This window comes from Ascaphus truei, chromosome 4 (assembly GCF_040206685.1).
Source record: "Ascaphus truei isolate aAscTru1 chromosome 4, aAscTru1.hap1, whole genome shotgun sequence".
In the NCBI taxonomy this organism is placed as follows: Eukaryota; Metazoa; Chordata; class Amphibia; order Anura; family Ascaphidae; genus Ascaphus; species Ascaphus truei.
The window spans coordinates 216,755,081-216,772,468 of NC_134486.1; the positions used below are offsets into that span (position 1 = coordinate 216,755,081).

General features: G+C 40.4%; 1 protein-coding gene across 2 annotated transcripts in view; it reads right to left on the reverse strand.

Annotated features, from left to right (window-relative positions):
- Positions 1 to 17,388, reverse strand: part of ABCB10 (ATP binding cassette subfamily B member 10) — a 56,639-nt gene that overhangs the window by 6,002 nt on the left and 33,249 nt on the right. For both annotated transcript variants that reach the window (XM_075596868.1, XM_075596869.1), the window contains exons 7-9: positions 15,239 to 15,334; positions 2,672 to 2,881; positions 473 to 552 (exon numbers count right to left, since the gene is read on the reverse strand). In XM_075596868.1, coding sequence (XP_075452983.1) covers positions 473 to 552; positions 2,672 to 2,881; positions 15,239 to 15,334 — 386 coding nt within the window. The remainder of the gene's footprint in view (positions 1 to 472; positions 553 to 2,671; positions 2,882 to 15,238; positions 15,335 to 17,388) is intronic.

The window sequence follows — 17,388 nt, forward strand, 5'->3', positions numbered from 1 at the left end:
GCGCTTCTTCGGGTTGCTCATTACAACAAGCGCAACAGGCAGTCAGTCTTGCCCCCTGGGGTGAACATCTTTTTATATTCACTGTACTGTAGTACTATATTGTATATATTAGTTGGTGTGTATAGGATTTTTTTTTGCCTTATTCTTTATCTTGTATAGTATACATTTTTGCAACTCTGGTATAATAAATGTAAAGTTTTTCTATTCTACTAATTGTTAATTATCTGGACATTTAATGATCAGCATACATACATGGAATTTCTTTTATTTTGTGCATCCCTTGGGTACACCAAGTATATATTCAATATTAATTTAGCAATAAAGTTGTACACTTTTTTTAAATCAAAAAACGAATTCTGATGGAGTATTCTGTCAATGCTATTTTTCTTTTTCCCAGAACCGCAGTGTTCTATTGAGCATTGATAGAAAAATGCAGTCAAAGGGCACATAACAAATATGCGGATCATTGTACCTGGCTGACTGTGCCAATCTTTGTCCGTAACCAGAGAGGATTCAGCTGGCGCACATCATGGTCGTCAACGTAAACAGATCCTATAAAACAATATGTGGCTTAAAACCTACATTTTGAAGACATACATAATGTAGTTATTTGCTCCAGTTGTATGAAGAATTTTCAAAGGAATTACTCAATGAAACATCATCACCTTCCATGTAGGGTAATAATTTAGTCCCACTTCAAATGTTTATTGAAGTTCTAATAAAGTGAATGTACTCCGCAATATAATTCATTCTTTAAAATTTTTAACAGTTGCTTCATATTTTTGCATTTGCTTTGCAAATTTGCCACAAAACACCCAAACTCCAAAAGCTCAATAACAAACATGGAATATTAAATACACAAGTTCTTTGGAACACAGACTCCTTTCTGCAACGGTCTGCGGTTATATATTTATCCCCAATTATATTACTCTCCCCTGTATTAGGTCTTATATATTGCCTCCGAAGTGATGTGTACATTTGGTTGCCAGTCTGCGAATAAAATACAAATATTGTCAGGGGCCATTAATTTTGGTCTCATATCTAACTAAACAATGAAAAAAAAAAACCACAGCTGTGTTTATAGCATAAGTAGATTTTGGAAAAAAGCAGAATAGCATTCTTTTTTTTTTCTTCCTTTCTTATGTCACTGACAGAAGTTGTTTACATCAGTATTTCTACACAGCAGAAAACATGAAATAGAGCATTTCATTGTTGTGACAACTATAGGCTGCAGTAGTGTCCACACAAGGTTAGTTTGTTAAATGTTATGTAGTGTTCATAGAAATGTACAAGAAAAAAAATAATTTCATACATGAAATTTGAGGACTAGAAACCCGAAATTTTAGGAATGACAAAGACTAGATAGAGATTATTATGAAAAGGTGGAAATTTACAGTGCATCGAATACCAAAAGTAATTTGTGTATATGGATTATTCTTGGGTTGGAATGTTAAGTATTATTTGCAGAGCCAGTATAACCATCCTCTCACTGACAAGACCTAGAAGGTCGAAACAGCCGTCTGTGAGTAGGTTTACTGGCTATACACTTCTTTAACTCAGGCTGTGCTGATAAACTGTGTAATACAGCAGGCAAAGTCATAGGGGGTCCATGTTAAAATGGATGATAAGTAAAGAGTGACACACTGTGCTCATTTGCATGTTATTACCCAAAATCCTTGGCTGCAGTGGAAGCACTGTTTGCCAAGCGATTATCGGGAAAGACAGGGTTGCAGATCTGTCCGAGACATACAAATGCACCACAAGTGGTATTTTTATTTACTATTATTTGTTAAAATCTACGATGTGACCCAATGTAAAGCAACCACATTACTGGCAGGCTCGACAGACAGGTTTACACTACTGAACAATGTATTGAAAATGTAATAGAGGGCTTAAATATGAAAAGTTTATATTTTTATTCTGTGTACAGTTATTCTGTATGATCATAAGGACACAACTATTTTAGCTGATAGAGATTTAAAAACAAACAAAAAGAGCATAATATAGGGGTCTCCTTGGGAGCTGAACATGCCATTTTCAGCTCTTGGTTACCCTTGATTTCCATGTTATTCACACTGTCCATTTAAAAAAAGGGATGTTACAGCTTTCTATAGATCCGTATCATAGGAGCTTAGGACAAGACGGCGTCCATAATAAGTCACTGAAGTCTGCATGGAGCAAGATCACGAATGTCAACACTACTGTGGGCTTTGAGCATCTTAAAATAAAAATTAGAAACAAAAAGTAGGAAAAAAACATGGGTTGGTATTTTACGTTAAAAAACATAATTTTGAGCTCACAGAAGATGATTTTGTGGAAACTGCATATTTAAGCTAAAATCTTCAGTAATAATTTAGTGTCAAAGTAACAAATAAATTCTTACAGATAAAACAAAATTCAAGTGGGGTGATTTGAATCCAAATTAAAAGGTGTAATTCCACTTATATATTCAATTTTGTTTCTTTACATTTACTTTAATATTTATAGCATACAGTTGGACTTAAAATGTATAAAATGTAAAAATATTTTGTTAAATAGAACCAATTACAGACAAATAAAATATATACACACACATTTAGATGTTTATATTTTTGTATATCTATTAATCAAAAAAGGATATTGTTCCTTAAATGGTCTATAAAAAAAAAGAAATAGTAAAACACAGACATACCAGAGTTAGGGTCATATAACCTTAGCAGCAGTGAGACAAGTGTTGATTTGCCAGATCCACTTGGACCTACCACCGCCATTACAGAGGCCGGTGGAATGGAAAGGTTGAGGCTCTGGAAAATGGAGGCCTCGGGGCGGCTTGGGTACGCAAATTGAACATCTCGGAATTTGAGAGCGCCTTTAAAAGTTTCTGGATTTAATACCAAACCCTCTAAAACAAGAAAAAATAAATAAATACACACCTACATGGATTGCACAGTAATTGACATACAATATAAACAATCAAATATTTTTTGTATGTATGAACTGAAACTTCACTATATATGTTATCATGTCATCCTACCTTCTGTCATCCTTTATTATGCACAGACTCACAATATGAGAATTTAATATAGAAATGAATGATTTTCAACTTGTGTTCTATGGAAGTCTATGAAATAAAATTTGGTAATGGAAGTTATTTGTTCTTCAAGAACCAATCATTTTATATTGCCATATTGTTTTATTTGATAAAAAAAAAAAAAAAAATCCTTGACTATTGTACTTTAATATGATCAATTATATGCAATATTGAAAGTGGTTAGTTTACTTGGAAAATATAAGTCCTACCCCAGCAGTAGTATTTTTATGTACATAAAATAAATGAGCGGTGGTTACACAAAGTCACAATACATTTGTAAGGGGTTGCACGGAGTCACCATATATTTCTGAAGGCTTCTAGAGGTCTTAAAATGTTGAAAACTACAGGCTTAGAATACAACATTAGTCAAAAGTTAGCTCAGAAAAGTTTGCTCAGAATGCAGGTACATAATGCACATGCGAGTACTCAGAAAAAAGGAAATATACCTACAGATATTTCAGTTTATTCAAGTCCACTATGGCAGCCAACAACACCTGGAATATAACTCTTCCTGCTGGCTGGGGTAGGATACGAGTTCTGATGCAGGTATAAGGAAGTGTGGCCTGTTCCCTTGTCAGTTATCAGTTATCCACGCTTCTAAGATGAGGCACAAATGAACCAAAATAAGCAGGTAAAAACAAGGGAGGGAAGCAGGCTGTCGTAGAGGAAGTGAAGAAAAAGGGAATTATACCTATCAATATTTCAGTTTCTTCATCCTCCTCTATGGAAGCCAATAACAGCTGGGATGTTCCATAGCTTTACAAATGTCTTGTGCGGAGGACTGTCCTTTCTCTGCCCAAGAAGTTGCCATAGCGCTTGTTGAATGAGCCCTTATCGTCTATGGTGTTACTTTCCCTACTGAAGTATAAGTTTCGCTGATGGCTGTTGTGATCCACATTGAAATAGATGTGGCTGAGGCCATTAACATTATAGGAATGAGAGCAATTTGTTTAAGAACGGCACCCATTGCTGACACTTTTACCTTCAGTGAAGCAGTTTTGAAATCCTAGTTGTAGAAACAAAGATCTGTTGAGTTGTCACCTGGAGTTGAGTAATTTCCTAATTGTGACCACTTCAAGAATATCTTCCATAGTCTGTAATACTGTATAGTAGCTTAGGTGACGTTTCCTGGAGTGAAGTAAGGTATCAATCACCTGGTCTGAAAAACCCTTTGCTCAAAGATCTCCACTCAACTGAAGGAAACCAGGATTGGGATGGAGAATTGCCCTTTGCGACATCCGGGCAGGAAGTGGAAGTCTCCATAGTGCATTTATGGAAAAGTCCATCAGGTCTTCGAAACATGCCCGTGTAAGCCAATATGGCACTATTCGTATAGCATTCGCCTTGTCACTCCGGATTTTATCACTATCTTGAGTAACAGAATGGGAGGAAACATATAGGAGAGGGAATAACCATATAACCGACATGGTATCCCCAAACTGTGGCTTCAGGATCTTGCCATCTGGAGCCAGAGTGAGCAACCTTTTTGTATGCTCTGGATACCATCAGAACTACTTATGGAAGGCCCCATAAACCTACTATATCAGTGAACACAACTCCCATTCTCCTGGCAGAACTGCTTGCCTGTCTTTACATTTTTGTCTCCCGAAATATAGGTTGCTGAAAGATGATGGTTAATGGCTTGCTCTGCACGCATCAAAATCCTTGAGCCCCATCTGACATATTTTATACTTTGGGTGTCCCCTTGTCGGTTTATGTAGGATACAAATGTGACACTGTCCGACAAAAGCCAGAGTCGAAGGTCCTTCAAGGCTGGACTCATTCTTTGGCTAGCACAAAATATTTACAGGACACTGAAAGGTAATTTTGTCTATGCTGGTGACCAGAGACCCTGGACTAACGTCTTGACAGAAGGCCCCCCTTTCAGACTGGTACCAGTGGAAAGGAGGTTCCTGTGTAGGGAGTCATGGGCCAGCCTTTTTGAAAATTCGCCTCTTTGGTCCACCAAATTAGACTTTGTCTTGTGAATGCCAAGAGAGGAATTCTGTCTTACGGTATGGGAAACCTGGTCCTCTTGCATCGAATACAATTGACCAGTAACCATCAGAGATGGAATCTAGTCCATGGAACCATGTTTATGACGGAGCTTAGGAGCCCAATGAGGTGCATAAACTGTAGGCGGGATGGATGTTTGATCTTAGGAAAGAGTGAACTTCCAAGACAATGTTGGTCACTTTTAATGGGGGCCATTCTACTATACCCTGTTGAGTATTAAAAAGGACCCATTTATGATTCATCCACCATCGCCTGTTGCGAACCAACTGGACATTAAGTTGTGCCAGGTGTTCTGAGGGAGACTTGATTAGCCAATTGTCTAGCTAAGCTATGACAAATATCCCTGTTTGGCAAACATTTGCTGCTTTCACCACCAGAACTTTGGTGAACGTTCGAGGTGGTGTCAACAAACCAAATGGCAAGGCCTTGAACTGGAAGTGTCTGCCCTCTACGCAGAAGCGGAGGAATTTACGATGACCATGGTGAATCGAAATTATATATATATATATATATATATATATATATATATATATATATATATATATGTCTCTCAGATTGATCGATGCCAAGTAATTGCTTTCTTGTACCGCCTGGCCTACCCGCCCTTATAGACTCCCATTTTGAATTGTCAAATTCTTAAAAAACGATTGACCCCTATTCGGTTTAATACTATAGTATTGAATAAAAGCCCTGACTGCATTGATATTGCGGTACTGGTTGAATGGCAGAGTTGAGCCAGAGATCTTGAATATCCCGTCTTAATTCGCCACTTTGTGCGAGTCTCTTGGCAGACAGAACTGCCTAAAGAGGCTGCCTGGACTTGAATAGAATTCTATGGCATAACCATGCTCTATGATCTGGAAGATTCAGTAATCCTTTGTGGTATTAACCCAATGTTCAAGAAACTTTGCCAACTGGCCTATGCTTCCCAAGTGGGGCTCACAAATCTTCAGGAGCTTTGTTTCTTCATCTCGCCTCAAGCTTGATCTTGGCCAGGCCCTGAAAAGTGGCTGGGACTGCACCTCCCAGTTTCTGTTAAAATGCCTGATCTGTAGGCTCTGGCCTCCTGAATACTATGTTTTGGCGATGTGAAAGGTTGCGTCCCAGCCTTTGTTTAAAGAAGCAGCAGCATCAAACCCTGGGAAGAATGGAAGAGGCTTTTGCTGTTCTCTGAACCTTCTTTTTATTACGTATGCCACATTCAGGTGTACAACAACCAGTTCCCCCAGCGTGATGTCTCCATACAGAGAATAGCCAGCAATATCTGCATTAGAAAGTTTGCATCTTTTCACTGAAGTTCCACAGACATCCTCATATCACATAACAGCAACAAGGAGTGCAGAAAAAAAACAACCTCATATCACACAGCAGCAACAAGGAGTGCAGCAACCCCAGGGAAAGAAACCCCCTCCCTTTTATTACTGGTTAATTTGGACCAAACCAAATTAAGTATACCACACAGGGGAGTTGTCTCCCAAAACTTACACAATTTGCAAACATAATTCACACAACATACAATTTTCTATAGCAAGCCCCAAAAACAGTACCTTTTATAAACATCCCATGCATGTCTTTACTCTGCTAAATAAATGACATTCAGTATCACTTACTTTAATTCCCCCCCCCCCATACCATGGTATAATCTACCCTGGATGGTATGCAGGAAGGAAACACCCTTTTCCTTTATAATAGGGACTGCCCATGGCTGTGTAACATCAAACTGTGTTTAACACCAACCCCACCTGCATTGTACTGACTGACCTAAGGACACCACATTAAAGGTTAGTAAAGTTTCAGGTAAAGGAAACAAAAAAAGATAGCTGGGCCCAGCAAAAAAACAAAACAGAAAGAAAGAAAGGTGGTGCACTTGATGCCAGAATGCAAACATGCCTTTAACTTCCACATTAATACAAGCAGCCCTGTCACATATCCCCCACTTTAAAAGGAAAACTGCAAGGATTTTTCTCCAACATACTTTTGTAAGAGACAGGGGTGCTGCACTTTTACTCTCCTATACTGAGAAATAGGGAACCTCTGCCCTCCCACTCTAGAGGTTCCATGTCCAGGCCCTATATGAGACAAAACAACATTTACTGCTGTCAAATCTAAATATACTAAAGTTCCTGAACATCAATCTTGCTATTTCTCAGCACCTTCCTCCCTAGTTATTTCAGCCCCATATCGGGATAAATGATCTGCATTATGATGCTGACTTCCAGGTCGGTATGAAACCGTAAATTTAAATGGTTGCAGGGCTAGATACCATCAGGTAACATGGGCGTTTTTACATTGCATATTGTTTAGCCACGTAAGTGCATGATGATCGGTGACTAGTGAAAATTGCTGCCCCAACAGGTAACACCTCAATACTTCCAATGCCCCCTTAATTGCCAGACATTCCTTCTCAACCGTGGCATATCTGGTTTCCCTTGGATATAGCTTACGGCTTATATACAAAACCGGGTGTTCCATCCCTTCAACTTCCTGGCTAAGTACTGCCCCTAGCCCCACCTCTGAAGCATCACAGTGTACAATAAATGGTAACTTGAAGTCTAGACTTTTCAACACTGGTTCACTGCATAAAATATCCTTCAACTGGTTAAATGCAGCATTACACTCTGGAGTCTAAGTCACCCAATTTTGTTCCTTATTCTTGGTTAAATTGGTCAGCGAGGCTGCTATGGATGAAAAGTTAGGGATAAACCTTCGGTAATATCCTACCAATCCAAGAAAGGACCTTACCTCCTTTTTGGTTCTAGGTATCGCTGCTTCCTGAATAGCATTCACTTTGCTATTCTCCGGTCGCACCTCTCCATTTCCTAACATGTATCCCAAATATCTAGTTTGTGTGAAACCCAGGGCACATTTCTTTGGGTTTATGGTTAACCCAGCCTCTGCAATCAAATTAACCACCTCCTCTAGATGTTTTAAGTGACTTTCCCAGTCTGGGCTATAGACCACTACATCATCTAAATAAGCTGCTACAAACTGTTCCCTCCCTACTAACAACCTATTCATCATTCTTTGAAAGGTCGCTGGGGCCCCATGCAAACCGAAGGGCATGGTTACAAATTGATAGAGCCCCTTGTTGGTGGCAAATGCTGTCTTAGGCCTATCTGACTCTTCCACCGGAATCTGCCAATAGCCTTTTGTAAGGTCCAAAGTGCTGATATAATGTGCCTTACCCACTAGATCCAAAAGCTCATCAATGCGGGGCATAGGGTAGGCATCAAAACGGCCACCTCATATAACTTTCAAAAATCTACACAGAATCGTACTGTTCCATCCTTTTTAGGTACCAACACTATTGGGGAACACCATTCTGAGGTGGAAACCTCAATAACCCCCATTTCCAACATTTGGTGCACTTCTTTTTCCACTATCTTTTTCTGCCTTTCATGGATACGATAGGGACGGGTATGGATAGGTCTTGCATCCCCAGTCTCTATCCTATGAACTGCTTGTGTAGTGCGTCCTGGCCTTTTTGTAAATACATGTGCATACCGAGTAACTAGTTTCTCCAACATATCCCTTTGCTTTGTTGAAAGTTCCTCCCCAGACGTTACTGCGTCTTCCTTACTTTCCAACTGCAATCTCTGATATGCCTCACCTGCCATATCAGGTTCACACTCTCTCAGGACCATCAAAGACAATTTTGTTCTCTCTTTCCAACCTTTAAACAAATTAACATGGTATATATAGACTGGTCCCTTCTTCCTGGTATGCTTACTTGGTAGTTCACAGCCCCCTTTCTTTCCACAATGGTATATGGACCTTGCCATCTAGCTACCAGTTTATTCTCTATCGGGCAACAAGAGGAGCACTTTATCCTCAGGAAGGAATACCCTATCTCTGGACTTCTTGTCATACCTCGGCCTCCCCTGGACTTAGAGCACTGTAGGCCATCTGAGCCTTCCCGGTCAGTGTGGGCACTAGCCTCATTACCCATTGTGATCTTGGCCACTGACTGGCTCTGGCCACCCTCTCAAACATGATGAGAAAAGCTTCAATGTCATCCTCAGGGCTCAGTTTATTTAAGCAGATCTTTTTGAGGATGATTGGCTCACATGCCGGTGTTTTGGTTCCTGCTTGAAGGAGCTTCATCAAGTCCGTCATCTGCTGCCGCTGCATATCATCCATCTGTCTCTCCTGTTGCTCTACTTGCATGGCCCATCGCCGCTCCTGTTCCTCACGGCGGTTCTCTCATTTCTCTTCCATCTCCTGTCGCCGCTGCTCTTGTTCTGCCTGTTGAACCACCAGCCACTTCAGAAGGTCCTCCTTTCCTTCCGCTCCAGTCTTAACGGCTTCCACTGTATGGGTCTTGGGCTTGGCTCCAACGTCCCCAGTGTCCTCAGTGGCCTCCAATCCCTCGTCATCCTCCATAATTACCTCCATGCCCTGCACCAATTTCTTCTGCTCCATCAGCCCTTGTCTGGTCAGGACACCCAGATATCTTCGTCTGTTAGGGCGAGCTGCTACCTTCCTTTGGGTCCTTTTCATCGGGGACCATAGGGTTTAGATGTTGAGTACAGCATCAATTATCCCACCTCTGCCACCATATGTGAAAGGTTGCGTCCCAGCCTTTGTTTAAAGAAGCAGCAGCATCAGACCCTGGGAAGAATGGAAGGGGCTTTTGCTGTTCTCTGAACCTTCTTTTTATTAGGTATTCCACATTCAGGTGTACAACAACCAGTTCCCCCATACAGAGAGTAGCCAGCAATATCTGCATTAGAAAGTTTGCATCCTTTCACTGAAGTTCCACAGACATCCTCATATCACATAACAGCAACAAGGAGTGCAGAAAAAAACAACCTCATATCACACAGCAGCAACAAGGAGTGCAGCAACCCCAGGGAAAGAAACCCCCCCCTTTTATTACTGGTTAATTTGGACCAAACCAAATTAAGTATACCACACAGGGGAGGTGTCTCCCAAAACTTACACAATTTGCAAACATAATACACTTTACACAATATACAATTTTTTATAGCAAGCCCCAAAAACAGTACCTTTTACAAACATCCCATGCATGTCTTTACTCTGCTAAATAAATGACATTCAGTATCACTTACTTTAATTCCCCCCCCGCCCCCCCCCATACCATGGTAAAATCTACCCTGGATGGTATGCAGGAAGGAAACGCCCCTTTCCTTTTTAATAGGGACTGCCCATGGCTGTGTAACATCAAACTGTGTTTAACACCAACCACACCTGCATTGTACGGACTGACCTCAGGACACCACATTAAATGTTAGTAAAGTTTCAGGTAAAGGAAACAAAAAAAGATCGCTGGGCCCAGCAAAAAAAAAAAAGAAACAGAAACAGAAAGAAAGGTGGTGCACTTGATGCCAGAATGCAAACATGCCTTTAACTTCCACATTAATACAAGCAGCCCTGTCACAGGCGGTCTCAGAAAGGATGTCCTAGACCTTTTTTGTTGTGGCAAGAATCGACCTGTGGTGTTAGAGCCTGGTAAGGATATCATCCAAAGCTTCTCCAAAAAGTTAAGAACCGTGATAAGGCAGGAATACCAACTACAGTTTAGATGATGTGTCTACCGCCCAAGGTTTCAACTACAGTGCCCTCCTTGCTGCTACTGCATACGATGAGGATCTCGCTGTGAGCGGAATAATGTCCATGGATGCGTTACAGAAGAAAAAAAAATGAAGGCATCTTTGAGGTTTGAAAAATCCTGCAACAATCACCATGTGGAAGTCCCTTTTTTAATTCAGTCTTCTAAATTGGAGATCCAGATTATCACAGTTCTGGATCTCCTGCCATGGCAGTCAGTGGTTTCATACCTGGATGTCCCCCCCACTCTCTCCCCCAGCACCTCACTTGCCCAGAAGTGACATAAATTGGTCCTCTGTGCAACTGAAAGTGACATCAGACTCTCTGGGTCCACGTGGTGGCGGATGCGGGAGGGGAATCCTGCATCATCCCAGACCACCAACAGAGCAGCACTGTACCTGGCTCCTAATTCCTTTGCAGAGTCAAAGAGCGCCATGAATGGTACCCTCTCAGCATAGGTTGCCGTTCCGTCGTGAACAGTTCAAGAACGGCCAGTTTGGGAGAAAGCAAGTAAGCCTAATCCACAATGTTATTTTCCCAATTTTTTTTTATAAACATCAGTGGGAAGGAATATACATAATTCCGTTAGTTTAGGGAGGACAAGAATAACTGACCAGGGAACAGGCCATGCCGCCTTTATGACTGCGTCAGGACTCTTGTCCTATCCCAGCTAGGAGGAGGAATTATTGCCCAGGTGTTACAGGCTACCATGGAGGATGCTGAAAAGTGCTCTGGTAACTACTTAATTTACAACAGGTAGTTGGAACATTTAGTGTCTATATATGGACATTTCTGAGAAAGCTGTATCAGAGACACAAAAAAAAAAAAAGTAATCTTAATCTCTTTCAGGATTATTCTGTAACTTTTACTACTTATGACGGAAAAAAAAAAGATAGGAAAAGATCAGGAAGCGTATAGAATTACATAAATGTTTTGTGATAAGTCACATCCTGACAGAGTAAGTGAAGATGTTACATTGATTGTAGGTAGAGAAGAGGAGTTTTCCCTACCTCGGTAAGACAGTAAATGTGATATTTCATAAGCAACAAGAGCTAGTTTGACTTCCCAGGTGGTTTCATGTGTGCCTCTTTTTAATGGTTATTAAATCATGTTATCCGAGACATCAGTTAGCGTAACAATAATATTTAACTTTATTATTGTGCGCTGCAGTTTACAGAGCTGCACATATAATTTTTCAGACATTGAGGTAGACCATACACTCATTTTCGGTGCCTGAGAGAGAAAGTGACACGCACTGGATCTCGTTAATAACCTGACTGCGTTTGAAGTCAAAGGGGATGAACATTCAGCAACATTTTAAAATGAAGCCACCCACAACACTGCAGGAGATCTTTCGCTCATTCAGACCTATTCCTCTATAAGCTCTGAGGTGGTGCGATCAGCCAAAATAAACCATAGCTGCTTCAAGGTATATTAAATTATACTTTTAGTGGCAGTCCTCAGAGGACTCTGATTATAAAACAATGGATCAATGCTTAGTGCAGACTGTCTGGAATGTAGCTTTGATAAATAGAAAAACTGGGGCGCTCCTACCAATAAAATCACAATAGTACCCAAAATCTTATGGGAATCTAAAATAGACGTCTGTAGGCGGCGATAATACACATACATCAAATAATGATGAAATACTAGCCACAAGTCTTTGCTGCTGCTCAACCGACAACGGATCTCCCAGGATCCTCACACAGTAGGGAAACACAATAAGGCGAGCGCAAACCAGAAAGAAACAAGAAACAAAATCAGTAAACTAGTAGACTTAAATAGTGTGTGAAATAGGAGTGGGTGGAAGGTTATGAGGGTGGATAAATAAAGCAAAAATCACTCACACTGCCCTGTGTGAGTGAAGACACATCACAAAGTAGGCAGCTTTAGCCTGGAGCTTGCTTCATATATCACTGCTCCTGGAGATGATCTCAGAAGGAATAAAGGGGAAACAACAGTGGGTGTATGTCACTAAAAAGTGACAATGCTATAAAGAAATATATAAAAAACACTCACATGTCCATATGTGAGTGTGGACACTCAGAGAAAATCCAAGTCTCGCTTGTGGAACTCAATCCTCCTTTTTCACTCATACATAAAATGTACCATGGATGTAAAACCAGATACTTTTAATAATAAAACAAAAAACAAGTAACAATGTCCAGAAATTGAAAAATGATTACTGTCCAAGAACTCACAGCAGCTCGCCTGTATGGCACGATCAACGTCTACCCCGACCTCCGTGTCCGGAAGGTCTGGCGGCGAACGGCTGTACAGGTATGCCTACGGTGGCTCGTGATGTCCAAAATCCTCCTAAGAACAGCGCGTTTCGCTTGTAAGCTTCATCAGGTTGGGAAGGAGGAGTCTCAGGGTCTTCTTTATATAGTGGCTTGATTATGGAGATGTACTGCAGCTGTGATAGCACAGAATACTTGCGCAATAGCTATGACTCTAAAGTAGCTGCCCGGATACATGCCTGTCTAAATTATATAAAACTTGGCATCTAAATAGCTGTTAATATTTAAAAAGGATATACAGGCATACCCCGCATTAACGTACGCAATGGGACCGGAGCATGTATGTAAAGCGAAAATGTACTTAAAGTGAAGCACTACCTTTTCCCCACTTATCGATGCATGTACAGTACTGCAATCGTCATATACGTGCATAACTGATGTAAATAACACATTTGTAACAGGCTCTATAGTCTCCCAGCTTGCGCACAGCTTCAGTAGAGGTAGGGAGCCGGTATTGCTGTTCAGGACGTGCTGACAGGCGCATGCGTGAGCTGCCGTTTGCCTATTGAGTGAGATGTACTTACTCGCGAGTGTACTTAAAGCGAGTGTCCTTAAACCGGGGTATGCCTGTATATATACTGATATACAGTGATGCAAAAATCTACTGGTGAACGGTAATAAACCATAGTGATGATAAAAATGGACAATGGCTATGACGCTAAAAATAGCTGTCCAGATGCATGCCTATCCAAATGATAAAATTGCTTGGCACCTACATACCTATTACAGAGTACTAAAAAAGACTGCTGATAGACAGTTAGTACTGATGTACCAATGATAGATAATAGATAGCACAAAGTGCTTACGTGATGGCTGTGACTCAGATGGCTGCCCAGATAAATACATAACTGTCTATCAGCAGTCTTTTTTAGTACTCTAATAGGTATGTAGGTGCCAAGCAATTTTATCATTTGGATAGGCATGCATCTGGACAGCTATTTTTAGCGTCATAGCCATTGTACATTTTTATCATCACTATGGTTTATTACTGTTCACCAGTAGATTTTTGCATCACTGTATTTCAGTATATATATCCTTTTTAAATATTAACAGCTCGTTTTTAACCCCCCACAGTTCCGTTTTTGCCCCCTCCACCCCCAGCTCGTTTTTAAACACAGATACAGTACTGCAGGGAGATGAGATACGATGCGGTCATTGGCTGATTTTTCTCCTGCTGCACCATGTGATCGGGAGCGAGCACAACTCAGTGACACGCATATGAATATGCACATGCGTTCCACTGAATGAATTACACAGAGGATTAGGTCGACCCCCAGTAGAATTTCGCCGATCGACCACAGAACGGATCGATCGGCAGCTTTGCTAAATCACTTGGGATGTTTTGATTATATTGATACAAACATTGAAGTGGGGGAAAAAAAAAAAATCGCCAGCTTGAACTGCTGCTTTAATACTTGGCTATTTTTTTTAGCCAAGCTTGTCAATTTTGTGTTTGGGGTAGGGGGAAAAAAAAAAAAAAGTGCAACTTTCGCTTGGTTTACAAATTTCTGAGAATATCTCTAACATCTCTGCTATGCAGTCATCTTCCCAGTGCTGGGAAGATTTTAGCATCATTCAAGTTATCGGTTTGATGCCTGGAACTTTTACCTTGGCTATTACTAGGCGATCATTTATTAACTGGATTTCTCTGTGCATAAGGCAAGTTATTATGTACACAGGTACTGTTAAAATGACTGTTTATTGTGGCAGTAGATTGTGTGTTGAAGTGGGACTTTGGCAGAGAAATGTATCTCTATTTCTCATGCATTAAACTTTACATTGTCAGGTCTGCAACACAAAGATTACCTGTGCCCTACACATTCTAACATACATTGATTGACCTCTGTGATGCGTCACCAGCATTGTTGTGAATTGTCACTACTAAAGACATCTACCAATTGATTGCGTGGTTTTTCAACCCCAGTATCAGGTGTCAGGGCGAATTTCAAATCATGCCGTTGTGTTCAACAATAAATTCAAATAAACATTTTTTGCCTGTTTAGATTAAAAGATTTGCCATAGCCTTTAAAAAAAATGCTAAGAAAACTGGAATTTACAATTATACGTATAAATCTGGTCAGTAATTGAGTGCGGTTGTATATGTAGAATATAGAAGTAACTGGGCATTTATTTCAGTTGTGTGTGACAGTATTAAGCTGAAACACCACTAAAATAAATAAATAATGAGCCACCGTAACTCAATTCAGTCACAAGGGTTTTCCTGCTTGAAAATGTTTAAAAAAAAATTTAAATGAAAGAAACAATATTTTAAAATTTTCACCGTTGAAAGGCATAACTGGTTTCCGGTCGAGAAGCTCCCAGAGGCGTCCGCCAGCACCAAATCCCTTCATCAACTCTGAATAGAACGAGCTCAACCCTGTGTAGAGGAATTGGATCTTAACATTACCAGTAAAAAAAACATTACGATCCTGCGTTGTCTGAACATTTCTTAGCTAAATATTAGTTATTTAAAAAAAAAAAAAATATATATATATATCCTAATTATCAAAGAAAGGATCAAATAGGGCCTGCGGTTTTATAACACAAAGGAAAAAGGGCAGACAGCATGTAGATGAGCCAGGTGGTTTTTCTCGATCGTCAAAATTCTAGGTATACATCTAAAATTGAGAAAAAGATCTACTTTACTTGGTGCGGTATTATGCAAACTCCCAATACAAATTTATGTGACAAAAATGTAAATCCATGAAGGTTAGAGTGCAGATAAATAATTGCTCAGCTCATCACTAGCTGGCTAGTTATAATCAAGCATGTTTTACATTTAGTACGAAGGAGTTCATAAAGTTGAAAAGTAGAATATTGAAAAGCCAAATCACAGATTCTACATTTAGCTGACTCCCGATTGAAAAGCAAATGCAGTACAGATGTAGCAAGCCTAACAGTCTTTGGTCACGTGACTGCGGCACCGAAGGATCAACGCTGCAGGGGGTCCCATTCAGAAGCATGGACCCCTTTGCAGCTCCATTTTAGTGTTACTATATCTGTATGACAATAACATGCTTCTGCTTTCTATCACACAACCTATAAGAATAATAGGATGCATATGTCTACATACACCAACGCGGTGTATCAAACCCCTAATTTGCTGTAACTAGTGAATTCTCTTGCTAACTGAAAATGCACACCCAATCCTCAAAAAGGCATACAGAAGCCTGGCATGGTTCTTCTAATTCACTTTAACTTTTGTTTCAACATTCCCCTGTCATATGGGCTTATATTTCTCTTTGGGGGGGGGGGGGGGAGAGAGAGGGGGAATCGTACTTAAGTCTGAGCAAAGGATTATGAAAATGAGATTTCAACAGAGGTGTGTTTTGGACCCAACACGTGAACTCTCATATTTCTGCGCCAGTGACCTCTCTGGGAGCATATCCTGACATACTGCATGGAAACGTAGTGCATAGGGATTCCTGTTTTTGTTTTATGCTTTTATTTTAAGAAACGGTCCTGCATTTACTGTAATTGTATGTTCTTGTAATCATTTTTTCTGTAATCTAAGCAAAATATATATATATATTAAGACATTTAATAAATGTTGCTTTGGGCTCTGAATTAACTTTTGCATGTTCTGGAGAGAGTATTAACACCAAACAAATCTGTATGTGTAAAGTGCATAGTTTTTTCTATCATAAACAGGGACCAGAGACCGTGGCAAATATATTAATTTTCCATCTTTTGTTTGCATAATTTCTTGGGTGGTGGCCATGTATAGATATTATTGTAATTGAGTAATGGGTTAATATTACCTCATTCAAAGTACCTTGCGGAGGAGAAAGGTGAGTTGGCTAGAGTAGCCATGTATTAACCCTGCTTGCATATCTAAGTCACATGCTCACTTGTATGCTGTTCGTGACAGATGGCATACAGGGATGGATTGTGGGGAGATATTGTCCATTTGAGGGACCGTTGCAAAGATGAAAAGTGGGACAGCTTGCGAGCTGTGTATGATGCCTTATCCCATATGCAGGTCATGTGCGCACTGCTGTGCCGTACGTGACAAATGGTGGCTGAGACAGTCTCCCATTACATCTCATTGTCACAGGAGAACCAGAGGGGAAGGTTGTGGGGCTTAGTGAGCGGGGTGTACCAGAGTGGGGGGGGGGGGCAAATATAGTTTCCCACTATAGCCTGCCACCATAGAAGACCACAGAAGGGTGTCTAAGGCAGTATTCGTGAGCGCGGGACTGGCGTGTAAGCCAGCCCCTTTGCTCATTTTATGGAAGGAGGTGTCATGATAATATCAAAATATGTATTTTAATCAGTCTGGTGCTTCAGGGTTAATGTGATTGTATTTGTTTAAATCGAACTCCAAAGAAATGTTTTATGGTCTGTTAACCCCTTGGCCAAGCCTAGCTTAGGACTGATAGAATCTAGAGATAAGAACATATGTTTGGCCAGAGATGGGAATACATTATG